This window comes from Hoplias malabaricus, chromosome 8, assembly GCF_029633855.1.
Source record: "Hoplias malabaricus isolate fHopMal1 chromosome 8, fHopMal1.hap1, whole genome shotgun sequence".
Lineage (NCBI taxonomy): Eukaryota > Metazoa > Chordata > Actinopteri > Characiformes > Erythrinidae > Hoplias > Hoplias malabaricus.
In genome coordinates, this window is record NC_089807.1 from 8318823 (window position 1) to 8334772 (window position 15950).

Sequence of the window (15950 nt, forward strand, 5' to 3'; positions counted from 1 at the left end):
CAGTCTCTCACACGTTCATAACTATAGACTATTTCACACACTCATCAAGTCACACACACACACCTGAGGCCAATTTTACACACTCACACAAATGAAGTTTCACACGTTCACCCTGTTACTCACACCCTCACTTTTAGTTTGATTTTTAAACAAATATTTACTTCTTTTTGTCAACTTCACTTTATTAAAATTCACTTAAAAGCCACCAGTCTTTTTTAATTATTCTAATAGACAGTGTGTCTGTTTTTATCAACATTGATTAAGGTATTTTAGTCTGGGGCCAAACACCACCCATTCAACACCTCACTCAGTTCATTAATTAAGGAACAACCTTCTCAAGCAGTGGGTCAGGAGTGTTACACACCACACTCCTCACAGACAGTCACCCGGAGGAAACCCACGCAGACACAGGGAGAACACACTACACTCCTCACAGACAGTCACCCGGAGGAAACCCACGCAGACACAGAGAGAACACACCACACTCCTCACAGACAGTCACCCGGAGGAAACCCACGCAGACACAAGGAGAACACACCACACTCCTCACAGACAGTCACCCGGAGGAAACCCACGCAGACACAGGGAGAACACACCACACTCCTCACAGACAGTCACCTGGAGGAAACCCACGCAGACACAGAGAGAACACACCACACTCCTCACAGACAGTCACCCGGAGGAAACCCACGCAGACACAGAGAGAACAGACCACACTCCTCACAGACAGTCACCCAGAGGAAACCCACGCAGACACAGAGAGAACACACCAAACTCACACACATGGAAAAAAACGTTTGCTGCGTCATGCAGCTTCCAAGATTTGCTTGTGGAAGATTTCCATTAAACAGACAGATTGCACCGGAACATCAGCAACTAGACAAATAATGCCAGGGTGCGACTGTCTCGAGACTGTGTCGTTATGTGACCTTAAGTGACACTGACGTGGTGGTGGTGTGTTAGTGTGTGTTGTGCTGGTGTAGAGTGGATCAGACACAGCAGTGCTGCTGGAGTTTTTAAACCTCGTACCATTTTGTTATGACTGTGTAGAACTAATCATTCAACACCAGCACCTCATTTTGCTAAAGTTCATGTGGCTGAATGCCATCAAATTCTCACTGAATTGTTCCACCATCTAGTGTATCAATAAAGGGAAAAAAACTAATAACCACATTAATGATATTATTATTATTATTATTATCATTTTAACTATAGCGCCACCATCAGACCAATCAATGTCATTTTTGTAACCCACTCTCCAAGTCTGGTGTCTGTACGACCTATGGTCTCTCTCTCTCTTTCTTTCTTTCTTTCTTTATCTCTCTCATAAACATTAGTGACGTCAGGCTCCAGTGTTTGAGGATTAGTTCTGGATCAAAAACACCAGTCCAACTCATCCCAGAGGTATTGGAATCACTCGAGAGCAACCTTTAAAATCCTAAACGGACATATGTCTCCATCTGCAGGACGAGTTTGACATTGCGGCTTTGGAAAAGCAGCACTCAGTTAAACCAGACTTACACCCCTTCCCTCAGAGGAGCTGTGTGTGTATGAACACGACCATTTGCAACATTCGTCCCGGACATTACCTGGACTTTATCCTCCTCGTGCTTTGGTAAAGTGTATTTTACAAACGTACTTTAAAAAAAAAAAACATAAAAAAATAAAATAAAAGAAATTGTGGTCGCTTTGACTTGCAATAGTGCAGTGGTCAGTCTCTAGTGGCTATTAACTAACAGAACACAGACTGAAATGAAATCGCACATTGCACCTTTAAGTTTGTTCCAGGATCCACAGCGTTGAAATATATATATATATAGAATTCTGAGAACAATCTTGGAATAACTGACTAAAAAAATCAGTATAATTCTGAGAATATAGTCAGAATATTTAGAGAAACACTGTGTGGGTTAATATAGTGTGACCAGACGTCCTCCTTTAACCGGACCTGTCCTCTTTTTTAGACTTGAATAAATGTCCGGGCGGAATTTCACAAACGTCCGTTATTTTGTTTTTCTAGAGCTTACATAGAACTTCGAGAAGTTTCGTTCACAAACTAGTCCCGCCCTCCCCTACTCCGATTGGTTCGCTTGAGTGAGAAGGGGGCGTGGTGACGTAGCCTACAATCTTCTGATTGGACGGTCTGACTGTAGAGCTACCGCTATTGGTCGATAACCTTCTCTGTAAACATTTAATTGGTCAGTCTGCAGTCCTTGTTTACGTCAGACAAAGCTCATGTACCTACCCTCATCTCGAGCAGCTCTGCCGAAACGTAAATGTAAGTTCTCGGATTAATTAAAAAAGAAATGCCCATGTTTTGTGTAGGAAATAAAGGTGTAAAGGACCTAAAAGCACACATAAGTTCAGCTAAGCATACAGCGAGGGGCGAGAGCTCATCGCCGACCCCCCACCCCCGTCAGTGAAGTGAACAGAATTATTTATTAAATAATAAAAGCCCCTGACTGCGATAAACACAGCTTTAGTTAATTGTACGAGTCCGAGCAGTGACGAGATGGAGCCTCGTGGGGGCGCCGGAGATCATCTCCCTCCGGAACCGTGATCATTTGTTGTATTCTGGGAAACTACGCCCTCTTCTGAAGAAACTGGTTCATGCACCGATTCAGGGTTTAAACACTAATCACGATCCTGATGTGGAAGAGAAGTGTTTATTCCTGACTTCTACACCGTAGTATGACTTCAGCAACACACTGCATTCCTCAGTTACACCGTGGATGTGTCTGCGCCATTTGACGTGCTGCAAATTATTTAGAGATTTTTTTTTCTCGGACTTTATTCTCGGGATCTTTTTTTTTTTTCAGTGCTGTGCCCCAAAACTCCGTCGTAGGATTGAGATCTCTGTAAAGCTGCAAATGTTTTGCAAATAATATTGAAATGAATAAACTGAATATGAGCAAATAATATTCCATTAGAACAGATGCTCATCAGACGATTTAAGGTCAAAATTATGAGAAAACAATAAATATTAAAATGCAGATTTTATTGAAATAGTTATACTGATGTAACGCTGGCCATGCAGGAGTTCTCAGACACTAATCCAGTACACTTAACCATAATAATATTTGCTATAATAATATAATATAATATATTAGAGGACAGGGTTAATACGGTGGGACTTTTATTATAGCTCCGTTTCTGTAGTTCAAATCCTTGAACCCTCCGTAGTGCACTATGTAGCTCAAAAATAACGCTTTCTGTACCATTTCAGTATCTTATTTACATATCAGTGAGCATTTCTATATAAATAAAGCCTGCTGTCTGATATTTCTGTGCCCTGTTAGAATGTACGATCCATTGTTTAATCTCCTATGTAGTGCACTAAGTAGGGATCAAGGGAACATTTTGAACACCCCCTCTCTCTTTCTCTCTTCCGCCGGAAGCTCGGTTCTCCCTCTCTCTCTGAGCCGGAGACTCGTGTTGGAGCCGAAAGCCTTGGTTTTACGAGTTTAATAAAGATACAAACACAAGCTCAGCGCTTCGCCATGTCTTACCCAAACGAAGAAGAGGAAGTAAGGGTTTATAGCTCAGTCTTACTCCAACAGCATTGAACTCTCATTAGGATTTATTTCCTTTTATTCTGCTATAATGTTGTGTTAGCTTAGCTTAGCTTTTTCCTTACCCTAATTCTACGTTCCTCCTTAAATGATGCGGTCAGTACCGGTGTGGCGCAGCATTTAAGGTGGTACGGAGAATTCCAATGAACCGGCAGCTTTAGCTTTAACCCGAACGGCCTAGTGATATATTGAGATGTTTGACGATCGGATAATTATTGTTTTTTAAACTCGGTTTAGGATAAAGACGACGTTAATGATAGTTTTGTGTGTCGTGTCGTGTTTTTAATGTTAGGGTGTGTTCATGATACGGTTAACGGTGTCTGTGAAAGATAAGAACACATTGCTGTATTAACTGGACAATTTAAAAAAAAGTGACCTTACAGATGTTTCTCATTTAAAACGGAGGCTTAATTACAATCAAAACACACACTGACCGAGCCATTTTTAAAAGAGAAAACAGGCCTTTATAGGTTTATACACACTGCAGTGTGGAACGTAAAGGCGCCGTTCACATTCATTCATTCGTTAAAAGGAGACTCCACTGATTTTTCAAAATGTTTTACTCAAATTATGATGTGAACATTGTTATTCAAAGCGTTTTGTGAATGTGTTGCTTATAGAGGAGTCTTTTCTGTGCAGTGGTGGGATTAAGAGCTCGGGGGGTGTGATGTCTGATATAACAGTACATTATGTTTTAGACATGGTCTGAAATCTCCAGTGACCCTGCAGTTTTGTCATGAGAGGAGTCATCCTCCCGCTGAAGGCCACACTGTAAAACCTCAGACAGTCATTCAGTGTCGGAGTAGTCTTTCAGACCGTGTTACTCTTCAAACGGCACAGACACTGGCTCAAAGACACGCTGCAGAGACAGAGAAGTTACAGCTCTGAAAAACAGAGAATGGGAGGAGAGAGAGCACACGCGGAGCCCTCAGGACCGGCCGTCTTTAGGGGCAGGGGGAGCTCACGAATGAGGCAGGACCCAGTGGGTAACAGGAGCCTTGTTTGGAAATGTATCCTGAGATTTGTTTGTTGAAGTCTTGCGTATAATATTTTTGACATAAATCACTTTCATTTACATGGAAGACATTTCCATCACCGAGGTCTGAGTCTGTTCCCTGAATGTTCCCTGAATGCCCCTTTACTGTGAAAATGGAGAGCAGCGAAGTCGATGGCTCTCTCAGAAGAACCAGCTCTGTTTGGTTCCAGCTGAGAACAAAGGTGGTCTGCTCTGGTTCCTCATTGGTGGAAAAGCGCTAAGTGTTATTACAGATTGCCACCAGTGAGGGCGCCAAGTCCCCAAACTGTCATAGTGTAGTTTTAAAAGCAATATCACAACGTTTGGAAAACTCTTTGTAACTGATTCTCACAGTGAATAGTGAGGGTAGCTTTATAGAGTTGGACGGTGCTGTTGTGGCTGTGTTTTTTTTTATAAAATGTTTGTGTTTGATGTAACATCAATATTTTTGTCTGTTTGTAGCAATATGATCCCTACAGCTACCCCAATGACTACGATCTTCACACTGGTGAGTAGCGTTGGTGTAGACAATGTTTAGATCAGACTGAAGATCTGTGTGACCAAAACAAACAAACGTGACGCTTAACTGCACTTTTCCACTGCATTGCACCTACGCTACTCCAAACACATTCACAGTGAGAGATTTACTCAGATGTGGTGCGGACATCAGAGAGGAATAAAAGTATTGAACAAATGAAGAGGGCAGCACGGTGGTGCAGCAGGTAGTGTCACAGTCACACAGCTCCAGGGACCTGGAGTGGGTTTCCTCCGGGTGACTGTCTGTGAGGAGTGTGGTGTGTTCTCCCTGTGTCTGTGTGGGTTTCCTCCGGGTGACTGTCTGTGAGGAGTGTGGTGTGTTCTCCCTGTGTCTGTGTGGGTTTCCTCCGGGTGACTGTCTGTGAGGAGTGTGGTGTGTTCTCTCTGTGTCTGCGTGGGTTTCCTCCGGGTGACTGTCTGTGAGGAGTGTGGTGTGTTCTCCCTGTGTCTGTGTGGGTTTCCTCCGGGTGACTGTCTGTGAGGAGTGTGGTGTGTTCTCCCTGTGTCTGTGTGGGTTTCCTCCGGGTGACTGTCTGTGAGGAGTGTGGTGTGTTCTCCCTATGTCTGCGTGGGTTTCCTCCGGGTGACTGTCTGTGAGGAGTGTGGTGTGTTCTCTCGGTGTCTGCGTGGGTTTCCTCCGGGTGCTCCTTTTTCCTTCCACGGTCCAAAAACACACGTTGGAAGGTAGATTGGTGAGTGTCCATAGGTGTGAGTGTGTGTGTTGCCCTGTGAAGGACTGGCGCCCCCTCCAGGGTGTATTCCCACCTTGCGCCCAATGATTCCAGGTAGGCTCTGGACCCACCGCGACCCTGAACTGGATAAGGGTTACAGACAATGAATGAATGAATGAAGAATACGGAAGTTTCCAGGAAAGAAAAAAAAAAAAACGCTCGCAGAGCTCTTACGTAGCCTATAGTGTCAAACCCACCCAGAACCCACTTCCAGGACCGAAGTTAGTTAAGGGACTTGAGTAAGTGTAAGTTCACCGCAGTGGGAAAACGCCATGAGTCACCTGATCAAATATAAACTTAATATAACTTCAATAGTTTATTTAATGAGTGATCAGAAGGCTATTTAAATAAATAAATACAATCAACCTCACAGACCCCTTGTTAAAGTCCTGAAAAGCTCTCCTCTCTGTAGGCGACCCTAAAGCAGACCTGGCTTACGAGCGTCAGTACGAACACCAGCAGACGTACCACGTGATCCCCGAGGTGATAAAGAACTTCCTGCAGTATTTCCACAAGACCATCTCTGACCTGATCGACCAGAAAGTCTATGAGCTGCAGGCCAACCGTGTCTCCAGCGAGAGCATCGAACAGAAGATCTACGAAATCCAGGACGTGTACGAGAACAGGTAAAGATAACGGACACGCAGCACACGTGGTCTGGACACTTGAGGAGGCGTTCAGTGAAAAGCTTAATCCTTCACACAGTTATTCTGCAGGCGTAGCTTTAATCAGTGGTGGTAGTGACCTGTCTGGTTTTCTGTTTCACTTAAAACAACCCTCAGCTGGAACAAGTTAACTGACCGCTTCTTCAAGACCTCTCCGTGGCCTGAGGCAGAAGCCATTGCCTCGCTGGTAGGAAACGGTGAGTTATTTGTCTTTACGACTTTAATGGGCTGTGATTATAGACGAGAATTGAGGGGCTGCACTGATGGCTTTGCTGTGCGTTTACTGTCATGTTTATCCTCATTATCATGTCACAAATGGTGCGTTTTCCTGAAACAGTAGTACGTCAGGTATCGGGGGACTCAACAGATTGACAGATACAGTTAAATGTTAATTTAGTGGCTTTAAAATGACTCTTTGAATTCTTTAAAAGCATTTTGTAAATCTTTTGAATTCCAGTCTGAGGTCATTGAACATGTTCCTTCACTTTGCTTTTGTTCTGTAGATGCTGTTTTCTTGATCCTTTACAAGGAGTTGTACTACAGACACATCTACGCCAAAGTCAGCGTAAGTACTGTGTCAGTTGCTTTAACTTTTGTTGTGTTTCTTTTACAGTTTGGCTACATTTCCTCTAATGTTTCAGTGGGTAACTGTACTTTTTGGGTCTGTGTTTAGGGAGGTCCTACACTGGATCAGAGGTTTGAGTCGTACTACAATTACTGCAATCTCTTCAACTATATCCTCAGTAAGTGTGAGATGTCAGTGTTTTATTTGTCCATTAATCTACACTTTTACTTTAGGCTTGTTGTAATTAGTTTGTAATCACCTCATCTTCGTCAGTGAATTAATTTCACATCAAACTATGAATTGGAGGCATTTCCCTCAAAGAGCTCGGGGAAGATAAGAGTCAAAATATCTCAAAGGTTTTTTGCTTCTTAAAGGCTAAGCACCACTTAATGGACCTCCATGAATATTCCACATTATTGTAGTCACTGACAGATATAAGTATGAATTAAAATGAAAATAGCAGCTTAATTTGCTTTAAAACTGACAATTTTATTAAAATGACGGAAAAACCAGAGCTCGCTACGGAAATTCTTGAACGCGACCGTGACGTCACTGGTGGACAACGGCTGAACAACGCCGCGGTAAAACACCGTTATGACTGACTGTTATGACAGTATCTAGCTAAATAACCAACATTATTCATGACAATAGCCTAGCAATAAGCTAAACTCAAATGTAGAGGTACCGTTATTCTTGTAAATGTGATCGAAGTCGAACTCGAATTCATCCGACACTATAAACCTCCGTAATGCAGCTACGTAGCTGAGTATAATCTGAGCCACCGAGTTTAGCGAGTCAAGCTAACGTTAACTAACACCAACTAAAACAGGCGAAGTGAGTGTCCTTACCCTGTTTACCTCCATGTTACAGAGGCTCTTGAACACCTTTCGTTGGTGTCCTTACATGCCCATATTGTTGGAAAAGCGCCAGTGAAATGAGCTACAGATAACGGAGTGAGCGGAGGGTCCTTTCCAAAGTGCCCGTTTAAAGTGGACAAATGTAGTCCATTTTCTGGATATTTTGGGATCTTTGGGCCATTTGTTCACAGATGTCCCACTGTACATTGAATGATTGCAGCCAAAAACAACACACCTTTTCGTCATTTTGCATTAAATTAAGTGCGACTTCTAGAGTTGTTGTCCACCATCTGCGTCACAGGTAAGACGCCTATTAGAGTTTCCCAACACTGTTGGGGGGGGGGGGGGCAACGGTCTTTTAAACCTTATTCCTTCAATTAGTAAGAAATAACATGTTTTCTGACTCTCAATAAACCCAAGTTAGGAACTCAAACTCCACTGTATTTATTTGTTTGACACTTTCATAGAGCTGCTTCTTAGCCTTTAACTCTTTCGAAGACGACTCTTCAGTGGGTTTAAGAACTTTTTGCCCTGTAATATTGATGCAACTGTTTTAATGATGTTTAACCAACAGATTCACTAAAATAGAGGGTGGAAACTTCATTTATAATATTTATGATTCCCTGTGAGGGACTGGTGCTCTGTCCAGGGTGTGATCCTGCCGTGTGCCCAGGAGATGAGTAAATACATGTAGAATATTTAACCTGAAACATCATGATTGTGACAGCCCTATTTACAGCCAATGAAATAAAAGGTTCTTGCGCAGTGCATTATATTTACATTTGTAGAAGAACCCTACCCCTATCTTTGGATTGATTTTTGTTATTTTTCTCTCTCCTCTCCCCCCATTAGATGCTGATGGCCCTGCCCCATTGGAGCTTCCCAACCAGTGGCTCTGGGACATCATCGATGAGTTCATCTACCAGGTAAAGTCGAACTAGCCCTCACAGTCACCTGTGTCTTTACGAGTTAAAATATTGCATTGTGATTTTATGGAACATAGACGCACTGCTGCTGACCCCGGACACGTTAAAGGGACGGTGTCATTTGTTTGTGCCTTGCCTCCCCCCGCAGTTCCAGTCCTTCAGTCAGTACCGCTGTAAGACGGCCAAGAAGTCTGAGGAGGAGATCGAGTTCCTCAGGAACAACCCCAAGATCTGGAATGTGCACAGTGTCCTGAACGTGCTGCATTCTCTGGTGGACAAGAGCAACATTAACCGCCAACTGGAGGTCTACACCAGTGGAGGTGAGGGGAAGAAGTCCAGCTGCTGGGTGTTTTATGTTTGTTTCTTTTAATGAACCCTCAAGTTACTGTTGGTGTCTGAAAGTTTGAGTGCTGCATGTTTTTTGAGTTTCACTGTGAGGAGCGTTGGCAATGCAGCTCCTGAAATAGTTCATATTTAGAAGCGATGTGGTGTAGCACTTAGAATAAAGCAAAGAAAAAGGGCTCCAGTGTGTATCTACATTGTAGATACTAATTATAATTAATTTTATTATTGTAAACCTTCTTTGTGTAGCGCCTTTCAGATCAAAATGTGGCTCAGAATGCTTTACTGCACAAAGCAAAAAAATAGTAGTAAATAAATACATTACAGTACCGTATAGAAGTAATAAAGTAGTAATAAGGGAAATAAAAAAAATAAATACTAAAATATGCCAATACACATAAGAGAAAGAACGAAAAGACACAAGACCACCCTAAAACACAAGGAATCCCTCTAATAAACGACTTAAAAGCTAAGTCAAAGAATTGTTTTTGGATATTTTTTTAAATCAGTGTAAAATTATTTATCAGTGATGTGTTCCAGATGTTTTGAATCTCACCTGAGGGTCGTGCCTCTCCACACGTTTTACGTTTCCTACGTGTACAGGTTTGTTTTAATTACTGGAAGTCCTATGAGCAACGGTGAGAAAACAAAAGCGTGGACCCTCGAATTATTTTTGTCAGCCATGTTTAAAGTGTTTTTGTTCTGCTGGTCCAATCTCTGTTTCTAATCTGTGTGTGTATGAGAGTGTGTGTAGCTTAAGAATTGTGGAAACTGTTATATATCCTTTGTTTAATTGTGCCAGTGACTTGAGACTTTCAGAAAGATGTCATAAGCCCTATTCGGACGGGATTAGTTTCACGTGGGGAGCTGGGGTAATGTCATCATGTGACATCAGTAAATATTAATGGTGGATTCACACTGGATTAGAAATCTCGGTGAAAATGACAGAGATGGGAGTGGCTACTAGATTCACACAGCGTGGATCAGACACATCAAAGCTACTGGAGTTTTTAGACTGTCACAACTGTTCTGAGAACAGCCTAAATATATCCAGCCATCGACTTCCTTTACAAGAGATAACGGGCGAGAAGATGACCACCTAACCTTTACTAATCCTTCACACAGTTATTAGAACTGATGTCATAAACAGTTTAACGGTAAGTTAAAGAGTAGGACACAGTCGTAATAACACACATGGAGGCTACTATTGTGCACAAAGCTTGCCTACAGCTACCAGATATACCTCTTCACTGAGTGATTCTTCAGGTCGTTTTGTGGATGTGATCATGGCTTCATTCAGCCACTGAGCTTTTACTTAAAAGGTATATTTCATTACAAAACCCCTCCTCCAGCTCTCCCTTCTCAAGAAAACACACCAAAATCTACTTTTCCCCGGGATATTCCCCCACATGGCAGTTCAGAAGGGGTTAATAGCCTGGGGTTATTTTTACTGCTCATTTACAGTCGTTAAAAGGCTCAGGAATCTTTCTAGAAATGGGAGTTCGCACTACTGAGATACTCCGGGAATAATTACTGTACCCCACGTCCACAGGTAAAACTAATCCTGTCGGAGTAGGGCTGTAGACATTAACCTCCTGTTAGTGGAGTGGCTCTTTGACTGAGATTTGTGGATTTCTGTGTGCTGTAGGAGACCCGGAGAGCGTGGCTGGAGAATATGGCCGTCACTCTCTGTATAAGATGCTGGGTTACTTCAGCTTGGTGGGTTTGTTGAGGCTGCACTCTCTGTTGGGGGACTACTACCAGGCTATCAAAGTCCTGGAGAACATTGAGCTCAACAAGAAGGTAAAGCTCCTCTAAAACACCTGCTCCATAACAACACCATAGTCTTCTCCTGCTCCCAGCTCACCAGGCACCTTCTTGCTTTATTACTCTGTTTCTCATCAACTGCTTCTCGCCGTATCACAGAGTATGTACTCCCGGGTTCCCGAGTGCCAGATCACCACTTATTACTACGTGGGGTTTGCCTACCTGATGATGCGCCGATACCAGGATGCCATTCGTGTTTTCGCCAACATCCTGCTCTACATTCAGAGGACGAGGAACATGTTCCAGAGGTCCACCTACAAGTATGAGATGGTAGGTACTCTTCACCTATTAGTGCTTTAACTACAGTGTGTTCAAGAACAACATCTTAATGGTGGAAAGGGAGATGTGACGGACATCAGGTTAAGATTTTTTTACTTTAAAGCTGAGAAAGACATAACATTTTATTTTTCTGAGATGTGAAACAGGACAGTTGGGCTTTTATGAAGTGGGCGGGACGTTTTTCTTTTCCCCTCATAGTGATTAGTTTGGATGGTGAAAAGCTGACATTTTGAGTTTGACAAATTTTCCTGAACTAATTCTATTATACTGTTCATTTAAATGTATAGTTTGTTTTTAATTTCATTTAATTTAATTGTGCAGTGCACGTAGTGTCTCGGTCACACAGCTCCACGGTCTGGTGTGTTCTCCCTGTGTCTGCGTGGGTTTCCTCTGGGTGACTGTCTGTGAGGAGTGTGGTGTGTTCTCTCTGTGTCTGCGTGGGTTTCCTCCGGGTGACTGTCTGTGAGGAGTGTGGTGTGTTCTCTCTGTGTCTGCGTGGGTTTCCTCCGGGTGACTGTCTGTGAGGAGTGTGGTGTGTTCTCCCTGTGTCTGCATGTGTTTCCTCCGGGTGCTCCGGTTTCCTCCCACGCTTCAAAAACACACGTTGGTAGGTGGATTGGTGACTCAAAAGTGTCCATAGGTGTCAGTGTGTGTCGCCCAGTGAAGGACTGGGTGTGTTCCTGCCTGGTGTCCAGTGATTCCGGGTAGGCTCCGGACCCACCGTCGCCCTGAACTAGATAAGGGTTACAGACAATGAATGAATGATCGTTTGTCAGATTAAACTGATTTACTTTTATTTTGCTTCACTGAAACCTACTAATGTTCTATTAGAAACTGTAAGTCTTTGTTTCTGCCTAGTTTTCCCTCCTGCCCTTCAGTCCAGAGGCGGCTCCAGCTGTGTGTGCACTGAGCATCTGTCAGGCACAGTGTTCGGGTGGATGCTGTTTGATGTTCAATGTGATGTGTGAATCTGTTTAGCGTGAATTAACTGAACTAAAGGAATTCTCTCCATTCTCTCAGTCCCCTCACATTGTAAAACGTGGACACACGGTCTCATAGTAATAAGGGGTTCTGATTATTGTTCTCGAACAAACGATTACACATCATCCGTCCACGCTTCTGACATTGTGCTGAGGAGTCGACTCCAGAGTCATTCACTGGACCGTCTGAGAGCTAGTGCGGGGTTCGCTTTGCTAGGGTCAGGGTGTGGGTTGAAGTGGGAAAATATGATGGAATATTAGTTAGTTTAAGATGTCCATGCCTGCAGGTGTGTGTGTGTGTGTGTAATTCAGGACAGGCTTTGATTGAGTAGTTTATGTTGGACATGTATTATGTTTCCCCAGATTAACAAGCAGAACGAGCAGATGCATGGACTTCTGGCCATTGCTCTGACCATGTACCCCATGCGGATCGATGAGAGCATCCACACACAGCTCAGGGAGAAATACGGAGACAAGATGCTGCGCATGCAGAAAGGGTAAGATATGCGTACGTTAAACAACTCTGGTACACATCGGAAAAAGAAATGTGGAGGGAAGATGTAGTCCCTGGATTATTTAGACATATTGATCCTGAATGAAGTGTCCGTTTTGAATCTGTTTTTTTGCCTCTGTTTCTGACAGAGACCTGCAGGTGTTCGAGGAGCTGTTCAGCTTCGCCTGTCCTAAGTTTCTGTCTCCAGTTGTGCCCAACTATGACAATGTGCACCCCAACTACCATAAAGAACCATTCCAGCAGCAGCTCAAAGTTTTTGCAGAGGAGGTCCAGCAGCAGGCACAGCTCTCCACCATCCGCAGGTGTGTTCAGTTTTAATAAACGGGACGTGAATAAATGAAGCGCCTGTGACCTGCTTTGGTCCAAACCCCACAGCAGTGTTCTCCCCCTGTGTAAACAGCCCCTGTTCAGAACGCCCGCTTTCAGCACCTGTTCCTTTAAATGATAATGAGCCGCTCGCTGTTCACCCCGACCCCGAGCGCACAGCAGTGAGGAGCGAGGAGCAGAAGCTCTGGTTTTTAGCCGTTTTCACTCTGTTCTCTTTCTTCTCCGTTTTCACTCAGTGCTCTTATTTCTCCGCGCTCGTTGTGTCTGTTTCGCTGCGTTTAACTTCGTCTTTCCACGTTTCTCTACTGGTGTTTCCTTCATGCTTCTGCTTGTTTGTCTTGTGCAGTTTTCTGAAGCTCTACACCACCATGCCTGTGGCCAAACTGGCCGGCTTTTTGGACATGACCGAGCAGGAGTTCAGGATTCAGCTGCTGGTCTTCAAACACAAGATGAAGAACCTGGTCTGGACGAGTGGCATCTCGGCCTTGGACGGAGAGTTCCAGTCCGCCTCCGAGGTCGACTTCTACATCGACAAGGTGCGTGCGGATGATGATGTGATGTGCTCATTAAGGCAGGTGAACTGTCGAGTTGGGGTTTAACGTTCCCGTCTCTCCTCAGGACATGATCCACATTGCAGACACCAAGGTGGCCCGCCGTTACGGAGACTTCTTTATTCGACAGATTCACAAGTTTGAAGAGGTAGATCATGCTTTCTTATTGTACACATTTTACACAGTTTAAGTGTTCATTAAAAGTAATGGTGTTGTGGAAGTGTTCAGCTGTCTTGATGTGATGCCACAGTGACCTAGAACCATTTTGGGAAGAATGTGCAGACGTACTCTCCATGGACGTGCGGCCATTTACATGTGATATACGCAGTCAGATGATGTTTGTCGCTTCACTCTGTGTTTTAGAGGAGGTTTTGGATCAGGCTGAAGCCCCTCAGAGACCAGTGTCACTTAGTTTATGATGAAAATGTAAAATGCAGCATAAAACACACCCCGGTGTGTTCTCCCTGTGTCTGCGTGGGTTTCCTCGAGGTGACTGTGAGGAGTGTGGTGTGTTCTCCCTGTGTCTGCGTGGGTTTCCTCCAGGTGACTGTGAGGAGTGTGGTGTGTTCTCCCTGTGTCTGTGTGGGTTTCCTCCGGGTGACTGTCTGTGAGGAATGTGGTGTGTTCTCCCTGTGTCTGCGTGGGTTTCCTCCGGGTGACTGTCTTTGAAGAGTGCTCCAGTCCTCTGGGTGCTCCAGTTTCCTCCCATGCTCCAAAAAGACACATTGGTAGATGGATTGGAGACTCAAAAGTGTCCATATGTGTGTGTGTGAGTGAATGTGTGAATGTGTTGCCCTGTGAAGGACTGGCGCCCACTCCAGCGTGTGTTCCTGCCTTGTGCCCAGTGATTCCAGGTAGGCTCTGGACCCACCACGACCCTGAACTGGATAAGAGTTACAGACAATGAATGAGTGAATGAATACATAGTTGTACAAGGCCGTTTTATAATCGTTTTTAACACAGAGAAGGGCGTTTTTGTCTAATTCTGAAAGTGTCAGAACAGACAGGGTTAATGCTGATTAATGGAGAAGACAATGTTAGGTCAGTATTTTGCAAGATATGAGGTTTAACAGTGTGGATGGGGGTTCACTATTTGGTCACCAGTGCCCTCTCTATCTATGTGCTACAACTGATTATTAATGACTTTTTTTTAAATTTTATAATCATCAATAAACAAATTGTAAACCACTTATAAACGTTCGGTGTGGTCTTATTCTAAAGTGCTACCAAAACCACGTAGAGTTTATCCTTAGGATTCTCTTACGAAGGATTTGTGAATCCAGTCCCAGAGGTTCACCCTCTCGTGTGTCTGTGTCGTTCCAGCTGAACCGCACCCTGAAGAAGATGAACGCATCTGGCTCCACTGGCACCAGCAGCACGTCACGGGCCACATAAAGGAACTCGCCTCATCAACAGCGCCTCTGATGCTCCACCGGCCGTCTGGACTTAGTTTCCTGAAGCGTCGAGGGTAGTAGAGATCATCGCTGTGGCGCAAGTGGCTCTTTTGAACACTCTGCCGCTGACTGATGATCGTTACATTGTGAAGCTTCGGGAAACGGACCAGAGGCTGCAGTGGTCCAACTTTGACTCTGACTTAACTCATCAGGAACATGCCCTTTTCTCACAGATGAAGCAGATGTGGTCTCCTCTCGGGGACCGGTCTGAGCGGATTCTTGTTTGTGGTTTTCTTCTCAATGACTTCTCTGATCATAACCCCAACAGATGCAGCTAAATTCATTCGGAAGGTTGTTTTGTAGGTTGAAAACTTTAATAAAACTCGATGTGGTGAATGAATTACTTGAGTTTTTCTTTCTCTTTATTTTAGTTTCTAAAATTAATTGTCTGTTTAATATTTGAAGATATGTTCTGCTGGGATTCAATCTGCTGCTAACGTTACGGTGCAGCAGGTCACGGCACCTTTCGTACGTGATTTATAGAGCACTTGACAGTTTAATATTTTGGTTGGGTAATGGGTCCTATTTATGGGTATGAGTTTAATTATATTGTTTTGTTTTGATAATTTATTTCAATTTAATAATCTGAGCTGTAAAGAGAGCAGTCATCTTGACCGTGGGTGGCGCTTTTGGTTGTTTTTGTGGTACTGCTGGTGCTGCTCCATTTTATCCAACATATTTTTGCCCTGCAGCCCCCGCACCCCACCCCACCCCACCCCCATACAGTTTGTGTGAGCTTCCAAGAATTCTACACAATGGCTGAAGGGTTTCTACATGAAGACACAAAGCCAAGTTTGTTACACACAGT

The 15950-nt window shown here is 43.8% G+C and overlaps 1 protein-coding gene across 2 annotated transcripts; it reads left to right on the top strand.

Moving 5' to 3' along the window:
• Nucleotides 1–3378: 3378 nt before the first annotated feature.
• On the top strand, nucleotides 3379–15470 carry eif3s6ip (eukaryotic translation initiation factor 3, subunit 6 interacting protein). 2 transcript variants are annotated; one of them, XM_066679728.1, is made up of 15 exons: nucleotides 3379–3527; nucleotides 5050–5095; nucleotides 6268–6481; nucleotides 6638–6717; nucleotides 7024–7085; nucleotides 7194–7263; nucleotides 8795–8868; nucleotides 9017–9188; nucleotides 10859–11013; nucleotides 11137–11307; nucleotides 12660–12793; nucleotides 12939–13112; nucleotides 13484–13673; nucleotides 13756–13836; nucleotides 15012–15470. In XM_066679728.1, exons 1-15 carry the CDS (start codon nucleotides 3501–3503, stop codon nucleotides 15081–15083), a joined length of 1722 nt encoding a protein of 573 aa, XP_066535825.1. In that variant the 5' UTR covers nucleotides 3379–3500; the 3' UTR covers nucleotides 15084–15470. The 2 variants fall into 2 exon arrangements, with proteins under 2 accessions (XP_066535825.1, XP_066535826.1); XM_066679729.1 differs by lacking the exons at nucleotides 3379–3527; nucleotides 5050–5095; nucleotides 6638–6717 and having other exon boundaries at nucleotides 6273–6481.
• Nucleotides 15471–15950: the final 480 nt, after the last annotated feature.

Coding starts and splice junctions, on each gene's coding strand:
- eif3s6ip (XM_066679728.1), top strand. CDS start 3,501: ATGTCTTACCCAAACGAAGAAGAGGAA. Junction 5,096..6,267: donor TGACTACGATCTTCACACTG/GTGAGTAGCGTT, acceptor TCCTCTCTGTAG/GCGACCCTAAAGCAGACCTG. Junction 13,113..13,483: donor CAGCTCTCCACCATCCGCAG/GTGTGTTCAGTT, acceptor TGTCTTGTGCAG/TTTTCTGAAGCTCTACACCA.